Source organism: Geotrypetes seraphini, chromosome 7, assembly GCF_902459505.1.
Source record: "Geotrypetes seraphini chromosome 7, aGeoSer1.1, whole genome shotgun sequence".
NCBI lineage: Eukaryota > Metazoa > Chordata > Amphibia > Gymnophiona > Dermophiidae > Geotrypetes > Geotrypetes seraphini.
The window spans coordinates 99580782-99595921 of record NC_047090.1 but is presented as its reverse complement, the minus strand read 5'-3'; the positions used below and the strand labels follow the sequence as shown (position 1 = coordinate 99595921).

The following is a 15140-nucleotide window of genomic DNA, read 5'->3' as shown; positions in this document are numbered from 1 at the left end:
TCCCAGGTATATGATGTTACAATAGTCCAGTATGCTTAAGATTAGTGATTGGACCAGAAGACGAAAGGAAAGGTGGTCGAAGTGGCGTTTAATGGTGCGCAGTTTCCAGAGGGAGCAGAAGCATTTTTTGACCTGGGCACTGGTATGATCTTCGAAGGTCAAGCGTCTGTCTAGGAGGACTCCAAGGATTTTTATGGTTGGGTTGATTGGGTAGTCTAGGCCGTTCAGTTTCAGGTAAGTGTTTGTTAGTTTATGGGTAGGACTTGCCAGAAAAATTTTGGTTTTTTCGGTGTTCAATTTTAATTTGAATTGTGAGGTCCATAGTTCTAGCTTGGTGAGGATAGAAGAGGCGAGTTGTTCCGTCTGTTGTGTGAATGAAGTTAGGGGAATGATAATGGTGATGTCGTCTGCGTATATGAATGATTTTAAGTTTGAGTCGGCTAGTGTCCGTGCCAGAGGGGCCAAGTAAATGTTGAAAAGATTTCCAGACAGAAACTGACTTATTTTGGACATGTGATGAGGGCGACTTCACTAGAAAAGAAGGTGTTACTCAGAATGGTCAGTGGTAAAAGAAAGCAGAGGAGACCAAAGGTCCATTGGCTGGATACCATCAAGAATGACACGAGGATGAGCATCAAGCAATTGAAAGAAACCGTGGAAAACAGGGAGGCATGGTGAGGACTGGCCTATAGAGTATACAAGGGTTGGACACAACTGAATGGATAGCAATAGTAGGAAACATTTTAGTGCATGCTTTTTTATGTTAATATACACTAAAATGTTTAGCTGAATTTTATTTAGGGCATCTAGGCTGGTAAAGAACTGTCCAAGTCAGAACACAGCGGGCTCCTTAGACAAAGCTGCAGTAGCGATTATTCCACAGCAAATGCACCAAAGCCCATTCAATTCCTATGAGCTTTGGTGCATTTGCTGCTACCATGGCTTTGTAAAAGGGGTCTTGAATGAGGAGCCTTTTGCAAAATGCATGTATGGCTGTGAGAAAAATACATGTATTTGGTAACATGTACAATGGGAGCAGCCATTTTGCAAAATAATTTATATTCAAACAATTTTTATTGAGCTGTTCAAAACATCTAAACAGAACATGTTACAGCTCAGATGATCAAAAATACAAGGTACTGCCCCTCCCCCCCCGGGTCTCCCTCTTCAACATTCAAAAATGTGCATGTATCAAACAACCATTGAGAACATAGAGTCCCAAGACATTCAGTCATTTAAGATACTACTACAAAAGAATTGATAAAAATGAGTAGCATCACTCAAGGCCTTGCATGTGTGAGTGCAGCACCTTCACCTGTAAATGGTAGATTTTGCTATTAGCACTTGCACCTTCAAGTACTAGATTTGTAAAACTGCTCATCCAAAGGGAGCCAGATAAGAAGATAAGCTCCAAAACTCACTGTTTCACTGGTTTTGAACCCACAGAGCAGGGACAATGTCACAGTGGTCTTGAGTGGGTATAGGCCCATCCACTTTCGGCTCAGGCCCACCCATTACCCAGCAGTGGCATGCACCTTTTCTGTGACTGATGGGAATCCCCAAGCCCTGGCAGCTGCAGACAACCTTAGCCTGAAACCCCTGGCCATCAAAATACTGTAGTAGTAAGCATCCTCAGTTCTTGCACATGTACCTGGCAAGTGTACATTTTAGTCCAATCAGAGCACTGATAACAGAGACAGATGTATAAAGTAGCATATGAATGAAACACAAAACCACTTCCTTTTTTCCTTTCTTCTTAGTGCCCTCTGGGACAGCTAAAAGTTCGAGAGGCAAAAGTAGAGGAAGTGGATCGTTCCTATGACTCAGATGAGGATTACGAAGCAGGGGGCCGTGGATTTCTCTCATCTCATTATACGCTTGTCATTCACCCTGCGGACCAGAGTCCCAATTACCTGCTGATCGGCACCAAGCATGAAAAAGTAAGGAATACAACTCATTTACCTCACTACCAGGCTAAGAAGAAGATTGGGTTGGCTCTGCTGTTGCTTTGCAGGTTGAGGTATAAGTTACTGATCTATTAAAATTAGTTATAAAAAAACAAAAACAAATCAAGAGATCAAAAAGAGATGACACTTTTTGAAGAATAATAGATGTTTAAAGATTTGCAGTTTGGCACCTACTAAAATCTCATTCTTAGGTAATGTCTGTGAAGTGTTTTAACAATGTATGAAAAAGGGACATTGTCCTCAAATGCTAAATTCTTACTTTTCCCACAAAGAAAGAGTGTTTAGAGGAAATAGGATTACTAGCAGCTAAACTGCCTGGCATTATTCTGACTGGGAAGGGAATGGAAGAGGATCTGGATTTAGCTCACACCTCGCCTTTTTTAATAGTAGCTCAGGGCAGCTTACATTCAGGTGCAGTAGGTATAACATACATTAAAAATATTTTCAGTTGGTGGATATCCAATAAATGTTTAGGGAATTAATCAATTAAGTGGACAGTCGGTAACTAAGCTGTAATGAAATACTGTATTTTGCCACAGCTTAATTTATCACAGGAATTATTCACCTGAGGTAACTCAGGCAAGCTGTGTGAGTCTGCTCCCCAGGAGCATCAGGCCTCTAATACATGGCATCTTATAGGGGATGATGTTAAGAACCCCCCAGTCAAGCCCTCCCCTTCCATAGACCCTCCCATTTAAACCTGCACTTTTGCCCTCCATTCGCTCAAAGACTCCTCTTGTTGAATCCCCAGTCAAGACCACCTCCCCCCAAAGTATGAAAACATGACAGTGTTTAAAAAGAAAGAAAAAGTCATGCTAAAGCAGTGTATCTCAAATTGTGTGTCTCCTGAGATTTCAGGTGTGCCGCGGTACACTGGGGAGAAAGAGAGGCACCAGCGCCAGCTGACTTTCTACAGGACGTGCCTCTCGTGGCAAGAGGCACGTCCCGTAGGCAATCAGTGGGCACCAGCACCTATCCTTCTCTCTGGCCCTCTTCCCTTCTGGCATACCCCACTGGCTTCTCAGTGCTCGCCTGAAGGTCCTTCACACACACGCAGACATCAACATGTGTGTGATGTCATCACGGAGATATCCTCACACTTTCAGGTGCCTCGAGCCACTACTGCTTAGGAAGCTTTGACATAGCCACAATTGAAGTGCATTAAATGGTGGTCATTTGAATTTCTTTGATGGTGAGTGTCTATCAGACTTCGCATTTGTATTCATATGCTCCTTCCTTCCCATATTAAGGACACCTGGTTGTACTACCTGACAGTGGCAGCTGGAAGTGGCAGTGCCAAGGTGGGCACACATTATGAGCAGCTCATTGGGAAATTACTGGATGTAGAAGGAGATCCCAGTAAGTTCATCTGTTTGATTCTTGCTATATCGCTTTTCTGTGGTACAAATAAAGCAGGTTACACTTATGACGTACAGATACTTTGTCTTTCCCTAGTGGACTCACAGTCTTTTACGGTAGGCAATGGAGAGTTAAGTGACTTGACCAGGGTCACAAGGAGCCGTAAATGGCAGTGTTCCATAAATGTAAGTGTGCGAATGGCACTTACATTTAAATAACCTGTTATAGAATGAGGGCGTTTATGTGCATGTACTGGCATATCAGTAATATAGAAAAGGGCACTTTCTTTTTGTCTGGTTCCTGTGGTTTCCTCCATTCCATTTCAGCTTTTGGCTCAGTCAGAACCTACATAATCTTCATTCATATCTAGCCAGAGTTTGCCTCTATTTATAGTGACTGTGGTGACTATTTGTGGCCCCTGGTCAAAGAGGCTTAGCTGAGGAATCAAATCCAGGTCCAATGAATAGTAGCATCACTGCTGATTGACAAGTCAACTTTTTACCATCTTTGTTATTTTTTTAGGGATGTTGTTTTCCAAAGTTATAGCTTCATCTAGGAAATTATTATAATTTTAATGTAGAATAAACTTTAAAAATTTCCCACGTGGAAAAGTTCTGTTTTATTGTAAGCATTTTGCCTTTGCATTAATCTTGCTCACTTCTCCACTATAGATTATTTATTTATGCATTTATTTGACAATTTTATAACTAGGCTTAGACAAAGCCTTCTGAACTCCTGCAATCCTGTTGGATCAGATATTGGTCACTCAGTGTAGTGGAATACCTCCTTCATAACAGTTTTATATCATAATATTTTTACATGATGTAAGTGAAAAGGAAAAAAGCTGCTTGAAAATTCTATGGAATTTTCCAGGACTGCCAAAAACACAGCAAAATTATTAGCAATGGTAGACAAAACAGTCATGATCACATCAACAAAGTGAAAATATCTTTCTGTCTTCAATGAAAGAACCAAAAAGGGAACATTAGTGTAGTCAGATATCTGATAGGAAACAGTAGAAGAAAATGTGGATGACATATTAAACATTATTTAATTTGCATTTTCAAAAGGAGTAACAAAGCTTTCACACCCCTATGAATGGTTCAAAATATTTTGCTTTTATTAGGATAGCTGGATATTGTGTGTTGAGCAACCCGCCACGACTAATATCGCCATTCAGAGACAGAGATCAAAAATAATTTATTATATTACTCATAAGCAGCAGCAGTTGTATAGGGCCTGAATGGGCACAGGCCTACCCTATCTGGTCCCCCAAAACAGTTCAGCTGTTGCTGCCTCGTTCCCCCTCTCCCTCTCTTCTGCCCCCATTCTGTCATTTGCTCCCCCTACTTTACAGTTCTGATCTACCTCAGCATCTTGGAATGGCCTCCCAGTGGAGGTGGTGTAGGCAAAAAGTATATCTGAATTCAAGAAAGCTTGGGACAAGTACATTGGATCTCTAAGGGAGAGGAGGGGATAATAGACTAAATAGGTAGACTAAATAGGCCATGTGGTCTTTATCTGCCTTCATTTTTCTATAATGGCCCTCTGCAGCGTTCCACCCTCACTGATTTGTCGCCTTGCTTCATCTCTTGCAGAATATGGCAGAGGGAAGCCTGTTGGGTTGGCACAAACAGCAGATCTGAGAGTCATTGTGACACCTGCAAAGATGCTGATTTAGCCTGGGGGGAGAGAGTTGTCGGGCTGCAAGTGGGGGAGGGGAATGTCAGATCCCAGGGCGGAGGAAAGAGAGAGAGATGCAGGAACAAGGGTGTAGAAGAATTTAGGAAGGTTCACCCATCTTAAATGACAGGTCTCGCAATGCCACTGGAGCAGCAGTGGTGTAAATTCTGCCCAAACAACCCAACAAAGAAGGAAGCCTACTTTGTTGCTTCTGGGTATTTATGGTAGTCTTTTCCAAAATTGTCACTTATTTGAATTTATACATTTACTTTTTAAGATTCCTCCACCTGAGCACTGTGTATAGATGCATCTTCTTGTCCAGTTTGTCTGTCTTGACTAGATTGTAAGCTCTTTTGAGCAGGGAATGTCTCTTCTATGTTTTGATGTACAGCGTTGCGTATCTCTAGTAGCGCTATAGAAATTATAAATAGTAGTAAGATCCAGTTAAATAAATATTTCCATGCTACATGCAGTAAATGTTCGTTACCTAGATGCAAAATATGGGCATAACTATTAATGCAGACCAAAATCTGAATGTTCACAGCAGACTTTACTGTGTCTTGGTGTAGAATCAAACCCCAAGCTACCTCAGAGAACCGGCAAGACTTCCTTACACTTAATAATAGCTCTGGTCACAGGTTCTCAAATCACAATTCTCTGCTGTTTGAATTTATGCAGTTGCATTTATTTCTTCAGCTTCGTCCTTATGGAAACATCCAGTGTTGTGTTACAGTAAGGATGGCCTCCAGAGCTCTCTCACCACTCTTCCCTCGGAAGCACTGCAGACAGAGGCACTGAAACTCTTCAAGGTACGCATATTTGTTGCATACTATAAAGGAAATTTTTGAAATGCCCATATGTACACATGCATTTTAAACATAGGGGTCCTTTTACTAGCTCCCTCTTCTACGAAACCGCGCTAGCGGTTTCTAGTGCGTGGAGCCACGCTGAATGGCCCGCGCTGCTCCCAATGCTCATAGGAACTCAATGAGCGTTGGGAGCAGCGTGGGCCATTCAGCACGGCTCCCCGCCCGCAGTTTTTGTAGAAGAGGGGGTAAGGCATGCTAACTGATTTAGCACGTGCTAATCAACTTAGCGTGCGCTAAATGCTAACGTGTCCATAGAATATAATGGGCACATTAGCATTTAGCCCGCGCTAATCGTTAGTGCGCCTTAGTAAAAGAGGGAGATAGTCGCATAGTAAATGACGGCAGATAAAGACCTGAACGATCCATCCAGTCTGTCCATTAGTTATACCCATTAAAAATACATGATTAATTTAACTTGTCTCTTCTTTGATATTTCTGGGCCATAGACTGTAAAGTCCACCTGGTATCCAAATGCTGCATCCAAAAGTTGCCATCCAAGCACACATCAGCCTATCCAACCATCCTGTTTGCAGGATATCTAGTAACATCCTCATGTTCCAAGTTAGTGGAGTTCCCATTGATGCCCTCCCCAGTCCAATCCTACACCAAATCATCACAGATGGGACACAGACCGTGCAAGTCTGTCCGATGCTGGCCTTAGCTCTTTACTTTCAATTCTTCATTTTCTAATTAGAGATCCTCTATGTTTATCCCACGCTTTTTTTGAATTCCATCACCGTTTTCCTCTCCACCAATTCCCTCGGGAGGGCATTCCAGTCATCTAGGCATCATTTTGTTCTTTGAAAGTTAACAGTTACAAAATAGGCATATTGTAAGGACCCAGTTGCTGTTTGTTCAAGTGGTTGACATAAACTGAGAAAAAAAACCTTTTTAAGGTGGTCAAAAGTAAGTCAAAAGTATGTGTGCTGGCATGCTCTTTTATTTATTTAAGTGGTTCACATTCAGTTACTCAACTATTTTTCCCTATCTGTCCCGGTGGGCTCACACTGTATCTAATGTACCTGGGGCAATGAGGGATTAAGTGACTTGCCCAAGGTCACAAGGAGCAGCGTGAGAATTGAACCCACAACCTCAGGGTGGTGAGGCTGTAGCTCTAACCACTGCAGAGGAAGGTCTCAAGTTTCAAATTTCATTTATTCTTGGTATATTACATTACACGTGGTATCAGTGCGGTTTACATAGTATTCAGTCACGACAGTGGGAGATTTAAGAAGATAAAGGAAAGGAAAGATTGAAATACATTAATTGATGGGAAAGAAAAGGAAAGCTAGGGGTAAAAATGTACTGTACAGTTATGCAGGATGGCATCTTGAGTGGGTCTGGGAGAGGGTAGAAGAGAATTAATGAGTTATCCGAATGCATCCCTAAATAAGGTTATTTTGGGGACAATTCAACAGGGCATCTCCATTTAGGTACTCCGGTAATGTGGGCTGAGAGCCTATTTTATATGGTCACTAGAGCACCCAAGCATCGCATACATTTGGGCAACCAATAATAGTATACAGTACACTTAGGCATTCCTATCTACATCTGCCATTGACCTGGTGTTAATGGGGGCACCTTAAATGTAGCAGGACCACCTATTAAACACCCTCCTTATAAATATACACTATGCCAGTGGTTCCCAACCCTGTCCTGGAGGACCACCAGGCCAATCGGGTTTTCAGGCTAGCCCTAATGAATATGCATGGAGCAGATTTGCATGCCTATCACTTCCATTATATGCAAATCTCTCTCATGCATATTCATTAGGGCTAGCCTGAAAACTCGATTGGCCTGGTGGTCCTCTAGGACAGGGTTGGGAACCACTGCACTATGCCATCTGAGCACGTTTATAGAATCACATGTATGCGCCCAAATGACATTTTCATGGGTAAGCGTACACTTAGGTGCCTCAATATCGGTATTCTGTACATTTAGGTACATAGTTGTCTTGCAAATGTAAGCCACTTAATTGTCCTTTTTATATCTTTATATCTTTACACCTTTACTTATTTTTCACATTCTGTCAACATGCCATTCAAAATGCAATAAAGTAATTGTTTCACTGATCTGCATTAAAAATCTGGGTTTTTTTAAGCTAAAGATGACTCCATTATTCCTTTGAGCCTCATCATCTGTACAGCACCTGCTTGTTCTAAATGCCTTTTCAATAATAGACAAAGGGAAACCCAGGGAACACCCAGATAGTGCATATTTTTAAAATGTGGTAATTTTTGTGTGCCCCAGGCTTCTGAAAGGAAAGTGAGACAGGGCAATATAGGCCTCATGGTGTCCTAGGACACTTCCTTATTGGAGAAGTTAGAATTCCAGCTTGTTCCAACTTGGCCCAGTTGTAGTGTTTCCCTACAGCATCTTTGTGCATTATTTATTTATTTTAGTTAAAATTTTTCTATACCATTTAAAGAATACTAAATGGTATATATCAAATACGAAAAAACATAAAAGACAAACTAAAATCTTTAAATCTTTCTAATTAAATTTCTTCTGAACAAATGACGGATAATAAATTACAAAAATGCAGTAACGATCAACTGAGTTTTTAACTGTTTCTTAAACTGGAACCGGTCTGCACATAGTCGTAATTGGCTCACCAAAGCATTCCACATCTTAACGCCAGCAATACAGAATGCCATCGCTCTAGTATCTGCAAACGTTCTCTGCATTATACTCACTGACTAATCTGTCTTTGTCTCTTCTTGCAAAGTCCTGTCAGCTGTTCATAAATGTGCCCATTGAAGCCGCATCAATTGACTACCATGTCTCCCTGGCTCAGACTGCCCTGCAGGTGTGCCTGACGCACACAGAGCTGCAGAACGAGATCTACTGCCAGCTGATGAAGCAGACCAGCTGCCGGCAGCCCCCAAGCCCTGCCCTGTTGCAGGTCAGTACTGGCCTTTGTACACACTTTGGAAATAGCTCAGTCTGAGCATTCGCCCATTATCTCTAATTATGGCGATGACAATGAAAAGGTCAGTGGAAATGTGGCTGTTAGAAGAGTGTTGCTGACTTGGCCTGTTCTTTGAATCTTTTCTTAGTGTTGGCAGCTCCTGGCTCTGTGTGTAGCTCTCTTCCTGCCTCAGCATCACTTCCTCTGGTACCTTAAACAACACCTCCAGCGCCATGCAGATGCCAGGTGAGTTGGGTTTAGTAATTTTATTATGTAACAATTTTTATTGATTTTAAAAGAAGAAACATAGTATAAAGCCATACAGTTCTTCGTACCATAATACATGAACAACTCTCCATACATAACTTAATCTACATTCTATGACTACAAGTGTCATAAACCCCCACCACTTACTCACACAAGGCAGAGATAAATGATCCACTGTGAAGCAGAGCAAATAATCTGACAGTAACAGAATATTGAACTAATCCCATAGATAACAGAGCACAAATTGTGCGAAACCTAAATGGACATTGGCTTCATAGTACAATCAAAACAAAGTATGGAAGATGAAGAATGGGTATAGTAATTTTATTTAGCTGCTGGCTGGGATTGCTCTGCTTGTCATCAAAAGCGCAGTGGCCAGCAGAATAGCAATCAACACAGAGCAAAGATGAGAGTTACCAGTTATATAAGCATCCGCTGAAGTCACGCAGGAGTATCTGGCACAGTAACATAGTAAATGGCAGCAAAGACCAAAATGGACCATTTCATTCTGCTCAGGAGCAATTTGTCCATTCTGGGCAAATGCAGATACAGATTCCCATGTGGAATGATATACCCAACTCCCCCTTCCCTCATGTCCCTCTCCCATTTCTCAAAGTTGTACCACTGATTTTTAGGGTTGCAACTGCTGCTTTGTGCAGGTTATCCCCATGCTTTCTCATAGATTGGATGAAATGAGAGACTCAAAGTACTAGCAGAGAAAAACTGTGTGGCTGAATCCCTGCTACCTGGTGCTGGCAAACCATGGCAAAGACTGCCTATTCATTGATGTGGGCTGTGCCCAGGTAGAGAATGGCACGGGGACAAATATTTTCCCCGTCCCTGCAGGAACTCATTTTCCCGTCCTGTCCCTGTGAGTTATTTTCCTGTTCTAGCCCCATTCCTGCAATCTCTGTCCTCATCTGCACAAGCCTCAAACACAGCGCCTAACTCCAAAGTAGGCATGTTTAGGGGCAGAGACGAACTTAGGCGCTTCTAGGCATGATTCTCTAAAGGACTTAGGTGTCTATAATGTAGGCCTTTAAAACCCTGGCCTACATTATAGGCGCGATTTACAGAATTTTCCACAATGTTTATAGAATAGCACCTGGCACTTATGCACAGAACTGCCAATTATTGGCGCCAATAACATATGTATGTGCTACTTTTCTATAAACTAGGTGTTCTTTTGGGCCTGAGATGTATAAACTGCACCAATATAGGTGGCTGACTAAAAACGGCTGCTGATCGTGTGCCAATCATGCATCGGCAACTATCTTTGCGTGAATCACACCTACATAGGTTCTTTAGGCTGCCTAACGCCACTTCCAGCATTGGCCACGCCCATAATGGCTTTCAGCCCCTAAAGCGCCTATGTAGGCATAATTCTAGCGCCTTTTATTTAGACACCAGTAGGCGCTTTAACATTGCTTTTTTTTTTTTTTTTTTTTGCCATTTTAAACAGCATTTCTTCATTAATTTAGGCGCTGGTTCTAGAATTTCCCCCTTGGTGCCTAAATTTAGGTCCCATCTTATAGAACTGCTTTTTATTTCATTTTGGATGACCTAGAAAAGTCTATCAGCCTACATAAATAACAGCTTTGAGACAGCATGAAATGGGGTTGATTGATCCCGGTAGAGGAAAGCAGAGGCCAGCACTATGTCTAAGAGATTACGTGTTAATTTTTTCTTGTCTTTGTTTGGGGCTAGAAATGAAATTGGAAAGTATGCCATTTATTGCCAGCGAACAGTGGAACGCACGTTGCAGGCTGGAGATCGAGAAGCTAGACCCTCCCGCATGGAGATTGTGTCTCTACTGCTGCGCCATCCTTATCACCACTCTCTCCCGTTCAGCATTCCTGTACATTTCATGAATGCTACCTACCAGGTGAGGCCAACAGATAGAAAAGGAAGAAAATGGAGAGGAAGGATTTTTTCAGTAATTTCACTTGATGGCATGCATCACTGAATTCAGCCAAGGTGTGAAAATCTCATAATCAGTACTGAAAACTTTGAACTGTGGCGTGTCAGTAGGGGAGCTGCTTAGCTGCTGCACTCAGCAGATGAAATCTAACTATTCTGGCCACTGAGATGACATGCCTGTGTTTATTTCCAATAATTGCACTAATTAACTGATCCAGTTGACTACAGCCAATGAAGCTATTAGCTCGAATTGCTAAAGCGAGATGTGTTAGATTTATGTCACATGATAAAACTATAAAAACTGGAGCAAAGAGGATGTGAAAAAAAGATCCATATTGATACATGATTGGATCTGAATTGTTTAATATCATCTGAAGGTCCTTTAAAAATCAAAGTATATAATAATAATTATCCCCCACCCCTTTTGCAAAACCGTGGAAGCAGTTTTTAGAGTAGGCTGGTGCACTGAATACTCTGCGTTGCTCCCGACGCTCATAGGAACTCTGAGTGTCGGGAGCAGCACAGAGCATCCAACACGCCGGCTTATGCTAAAAACTGCTTCTGTGGTTTTGTAAAAAGGGGGAGTATATACAATAAAAGTAAAAATAATTGTATACATACTGGGACCCTTTTAGTGTAGTCTTAATATGAAGTTATAGTGTTTGGTCAGTGTGTTTATTTCCAAACATTAGGAAACCAGTTAAAAAAACCCATATGTTCAGTTCCAAACCAAACATATAAATGTTGTTTTTTTGAGAGTTACATTTTTAACAGTACTATACATACAGTATACCCATAGGCGTCAGAACGGGGGGAAGCCACAGGGTGCCATGGCCTCCCACAAAATTGCCACTAATATAACAGGGCCCGACAGCGATCCTGCAGGGAAAGAAGCAGCATCATGCTACCGGCCAGCGTGCCTGTTGATCGGCACTCATGGCCATGGCCCCTCACCAACATCTACTCCTTCCCACCGCGCGTATACCTTTAATTTCTGATAAAAGTACAGCTCCATCCTGACATCAGCCCCGGCGTCTTCCCTCCACTATGGCCCGCCCTAGCGGAAACAGGACGTTGTCAGAGAGGATGGGCCACAGTGGAGGGAAGACGCCGGGGCCAATGTCAGGACGGTGCTGTACTTTTATGAGAAATTTAAGGTTTGCGTGCGGTGGGGAAGGGTAGAAATCGGCGAGGGGACACGGCCAAGACAGTTGACCAGCTGGCCGATAGAAAGGTGCCTCTTCCACCGGAGTGACATTTCAGATTCAGGGGAGAGAGGGAGCATATAGGACTTTGGAGAGGGAGTGAGGGAAAGGAGAGATGGACTCAAATGAGGCACAAAACAAGAAGAACCAATGTTCCACAGAAGAAGGAGCAATCCAAAAGAAAACAAGCTGTGGAAAAACACAATGTTCTTGACTTTCCTTTATTTCTTCAAGATATCTTCGAACAATGGTAAAATTAGTCCACATCAAACATATAAAAGACTACCATGACCCGACACGGGCTATGTTTTGGCTGACAAGCCTTTTTCAAGGGTCCTAAAGTCAGTTGTGGACAAGTAGTGGGTATTATGGAATTGAATGTCCAATCCAAAGAGTCCAAGGTGAAGGACAAGGCTAGAGCAAGCCTCTGATGCGCAGTAAATCTACTGTATTTCTCCAGCACTTCAGTGTTGTGCTTTTTTGATTCCATTCAGCTTGGTTTGCCAAGCCGTTCATTTATTCCACATTTACATAAGGTAGTGTATTCCATGTTATGGATCCTTGAGGAAAGCGTGTTTTGCCGTGTTGGGTCCTTCAATGACAAATGTGGACATTGTGTTTTTAAGGGTTAATTGAATAAAAGAAGCGTCAAGAACATTGGACTTCCACAGTTTTGTTTGTTTGGATTGTCCTTTTCTCCTGTGGAAATTTGGGTCTTCTTTTCTTGTTTTTGACTAAGATAGATTTGCATGCATGACATGTCTCTAAAGCAGTGACTGGCCCCTCCTGAGGGCAATCCTGCTAGAACATAGCAGTGGGATTGGACTTAATTCAATTTACAATCTGTTTTGCCATCTTACAATAAGTTCTGTACTTAAAAGAAAAGTACTCGTATGAATTGATCAACAGTTCTTATTTGCATTTTAACATTTTTGAGGTAAAACGGATGATACCAAATGCTGTTTATTTTATATGATTTATATGGTCATAGGTAAAACAGGTGTTGATAAATGTGCACTATACCTTATTCGTAACAGTGGTAAAGGTTAGGTATATCTAGTCTTGTCTTTCTCTTTCAGGATCAATTCCTTATTCCTTCTCTTGCAGGTGGTAGGGTTTGATGGCTCCACAACTGTCCATGAGTTCCTTCATATGCTGAACCAAGAGATTGGAATGAGGAAACCTTCCCAGTCAGGATTTTCCCTCTTTACTGATGATCCTTCTGGAAAGGAGCTAGAGCACTGTCTGCAGGGGACTATCAAGGTGATGTCCATCGTTTTATAAAACATTCGTTTTCCTCCCTCTGCTCTCTTATCATTAAAGTTAGAACTCTATGGGACATAGGCATCAGAATGGGAGAGGTTACAGAGGCCATGGCCTCCCCAGAAATTGGCAATCGGAAGGGAAGGACAGATGCTTCACAGGCTGTGGGGGGGGGGGGGAGCAAGAAGGAAGATATTGCATGGACTGGGAGGGGTTTGGGAAGGCAGGGAAGGACAGATGCTGCATGGGCTGGGAAGAGGTTGGGAAGGACAGATGCTGCATGGGCTGGGGGTTAGGAAGGGAGGGAAAGAGATGCATTCACAAACCAAGATCAAAAAGTTTCGGCGTGATGAAACTGACTATGTGAAAGGATTTGTGTATGTTTGGATGAATAAATCGCGACAAAGAACAACTAAGCGACCAACATATACTAAAACATGTAGTGATTCCTCCGAGGATGACAGTCATAATTCTACCCGAACTGTTACAATTGGCGACAATGCAGCAGCAAAACCACCACAGAAGAATAATTGTTTGTCTGTGGCTACCAGATCCACCAACCTGAGACCGACACATCACAAGAATCAGAAGCCCTGACCTCAGGTTCTGATGTCTTCAATTTGTCTAGTAGACCATTGAGCACTATAGAATTATCAGTACTGAATAAGGGGCTTTCCTATAGTCCTACGCAACGATATGATGTTTTATATACAAGCAACAGCATGTTCAAGTTCATTAGGAAATTGAAATTAGAGCATTATTTTCAAGATAATTGTTCTCAACTTTAAGGTAAGGGGGCAGGGGTTTTTGGGGGGACTTGGCATCCCTTCTGCTCCAATTAGGCTGAGCCTAAGGAAGTCCCTGATTGGCTCAGGTGTCTCAGGCCCCTCCCAAGGGGGGAGGAGCCCGGGCACCTGAGCTAATCAGAGCCTTAGGCTCAGCCTGATTGGGGCAGAAGGGATGCCAAGTCCCCCAACAACCCCCAGCCCCCCTTACCTTAAAGTTGAAGGACAGTAAGAGGTGCAGCCAGTTGATCGGGACAGGGAGAGCAGCCTTGACAGGAGGGAAGAGCTGTACCTGATGTTACTCTTCTGAGCAAGTGCACCGGGTTGAGATATGTCGCTGGAGTCGGAGGAGTAGAAGAGACTGAGCACCCTTCCTGCTCCCAAATTGGAGGTACTGGGGTGCCGGGCCTGGGGTTGGGCCAGGCTGGGGATGGGAGGCCTATGGAACAGGAGGGACTGAGCACCCCTCCTGCTCCCAACTTTTTAGTATGGACAGTGCCGGGCCGGGCTGGGTGGGGGGTGAGTGCTGTGCCAGTCAGGGGTGGGGGTGCCATGCCGGTCAGGGGGTGAGTCAGTTGGTGGCAGGAGTGAGTTGGCATCCCTCCTTCCATATTCACTCGGGCGGGAAGGGCAGCGTTGGGTGGTGGCAGGAGGGAGTGGGCATCCCTCCTGCTATTTGTGGGTCACCGGGGGGAATCGCGTTTGTTGGGGGGGGCCCTCGGCCATTTTTTGACAGGTCTGCCTGTCTTTTCATTTTTTTTTTTTTTTTTTATGGGGCAGATATTTTGTATGGGTAACACAAGCAAAATATCTGTGCCATGGAAAAAAAATGAATAAAAAAGACAGGCAAGCCTGTCAAAAAACCTGCAGACCTGTCGGTAACTCAGTGCAGCAGTCTGGTTTGACAATAG

At 43.0% G+C, this 15140-nt stretch overlaps 1 protein-coding gene across 5 annotated transcripts in view; it reads left to right on the top strand.

Moving 5' to 3' along the window:
- Positions 1-15140, top strand: part of PLEKHH1 (pleckstrin homology, MyTH4 and FERM domain containing H1) — a 288947-nt gene that overhangs the window by 229778 nt on the left and 44029 nt on the right. For 4 of the 5 annotated variants that reach the window (XM_033951455.1, XM_033951456.1, XM_033951459.1 and 1 more), the window contains 7 exons: positions 1761-1940; positions 3218-3326; positions 5706-5818; positions 8607-8783; positions 8938-9035; positions 10764-10941; positions 13289-13444. In XM_033951455.1, coding sequence (XP_033807346.1) covers positions 1761-1940; positions 3218-3326; positions 5706-5818; positions 8607-8783; positions 8938-9035; positions 10764-10941; positions 13289-13444 — 1011 coding nt within the window. The remainder of the gene's footprint in view (positions 1-1760; positions 1941-3217; positions 3327-5705; positions 5819-8606; positions 8784-8937; positions 9036-10763; positions 10942-13288; positions 13445-15140) is intronic. The other variant, XM_033951458.1, reaches the window with a different exon arrangement.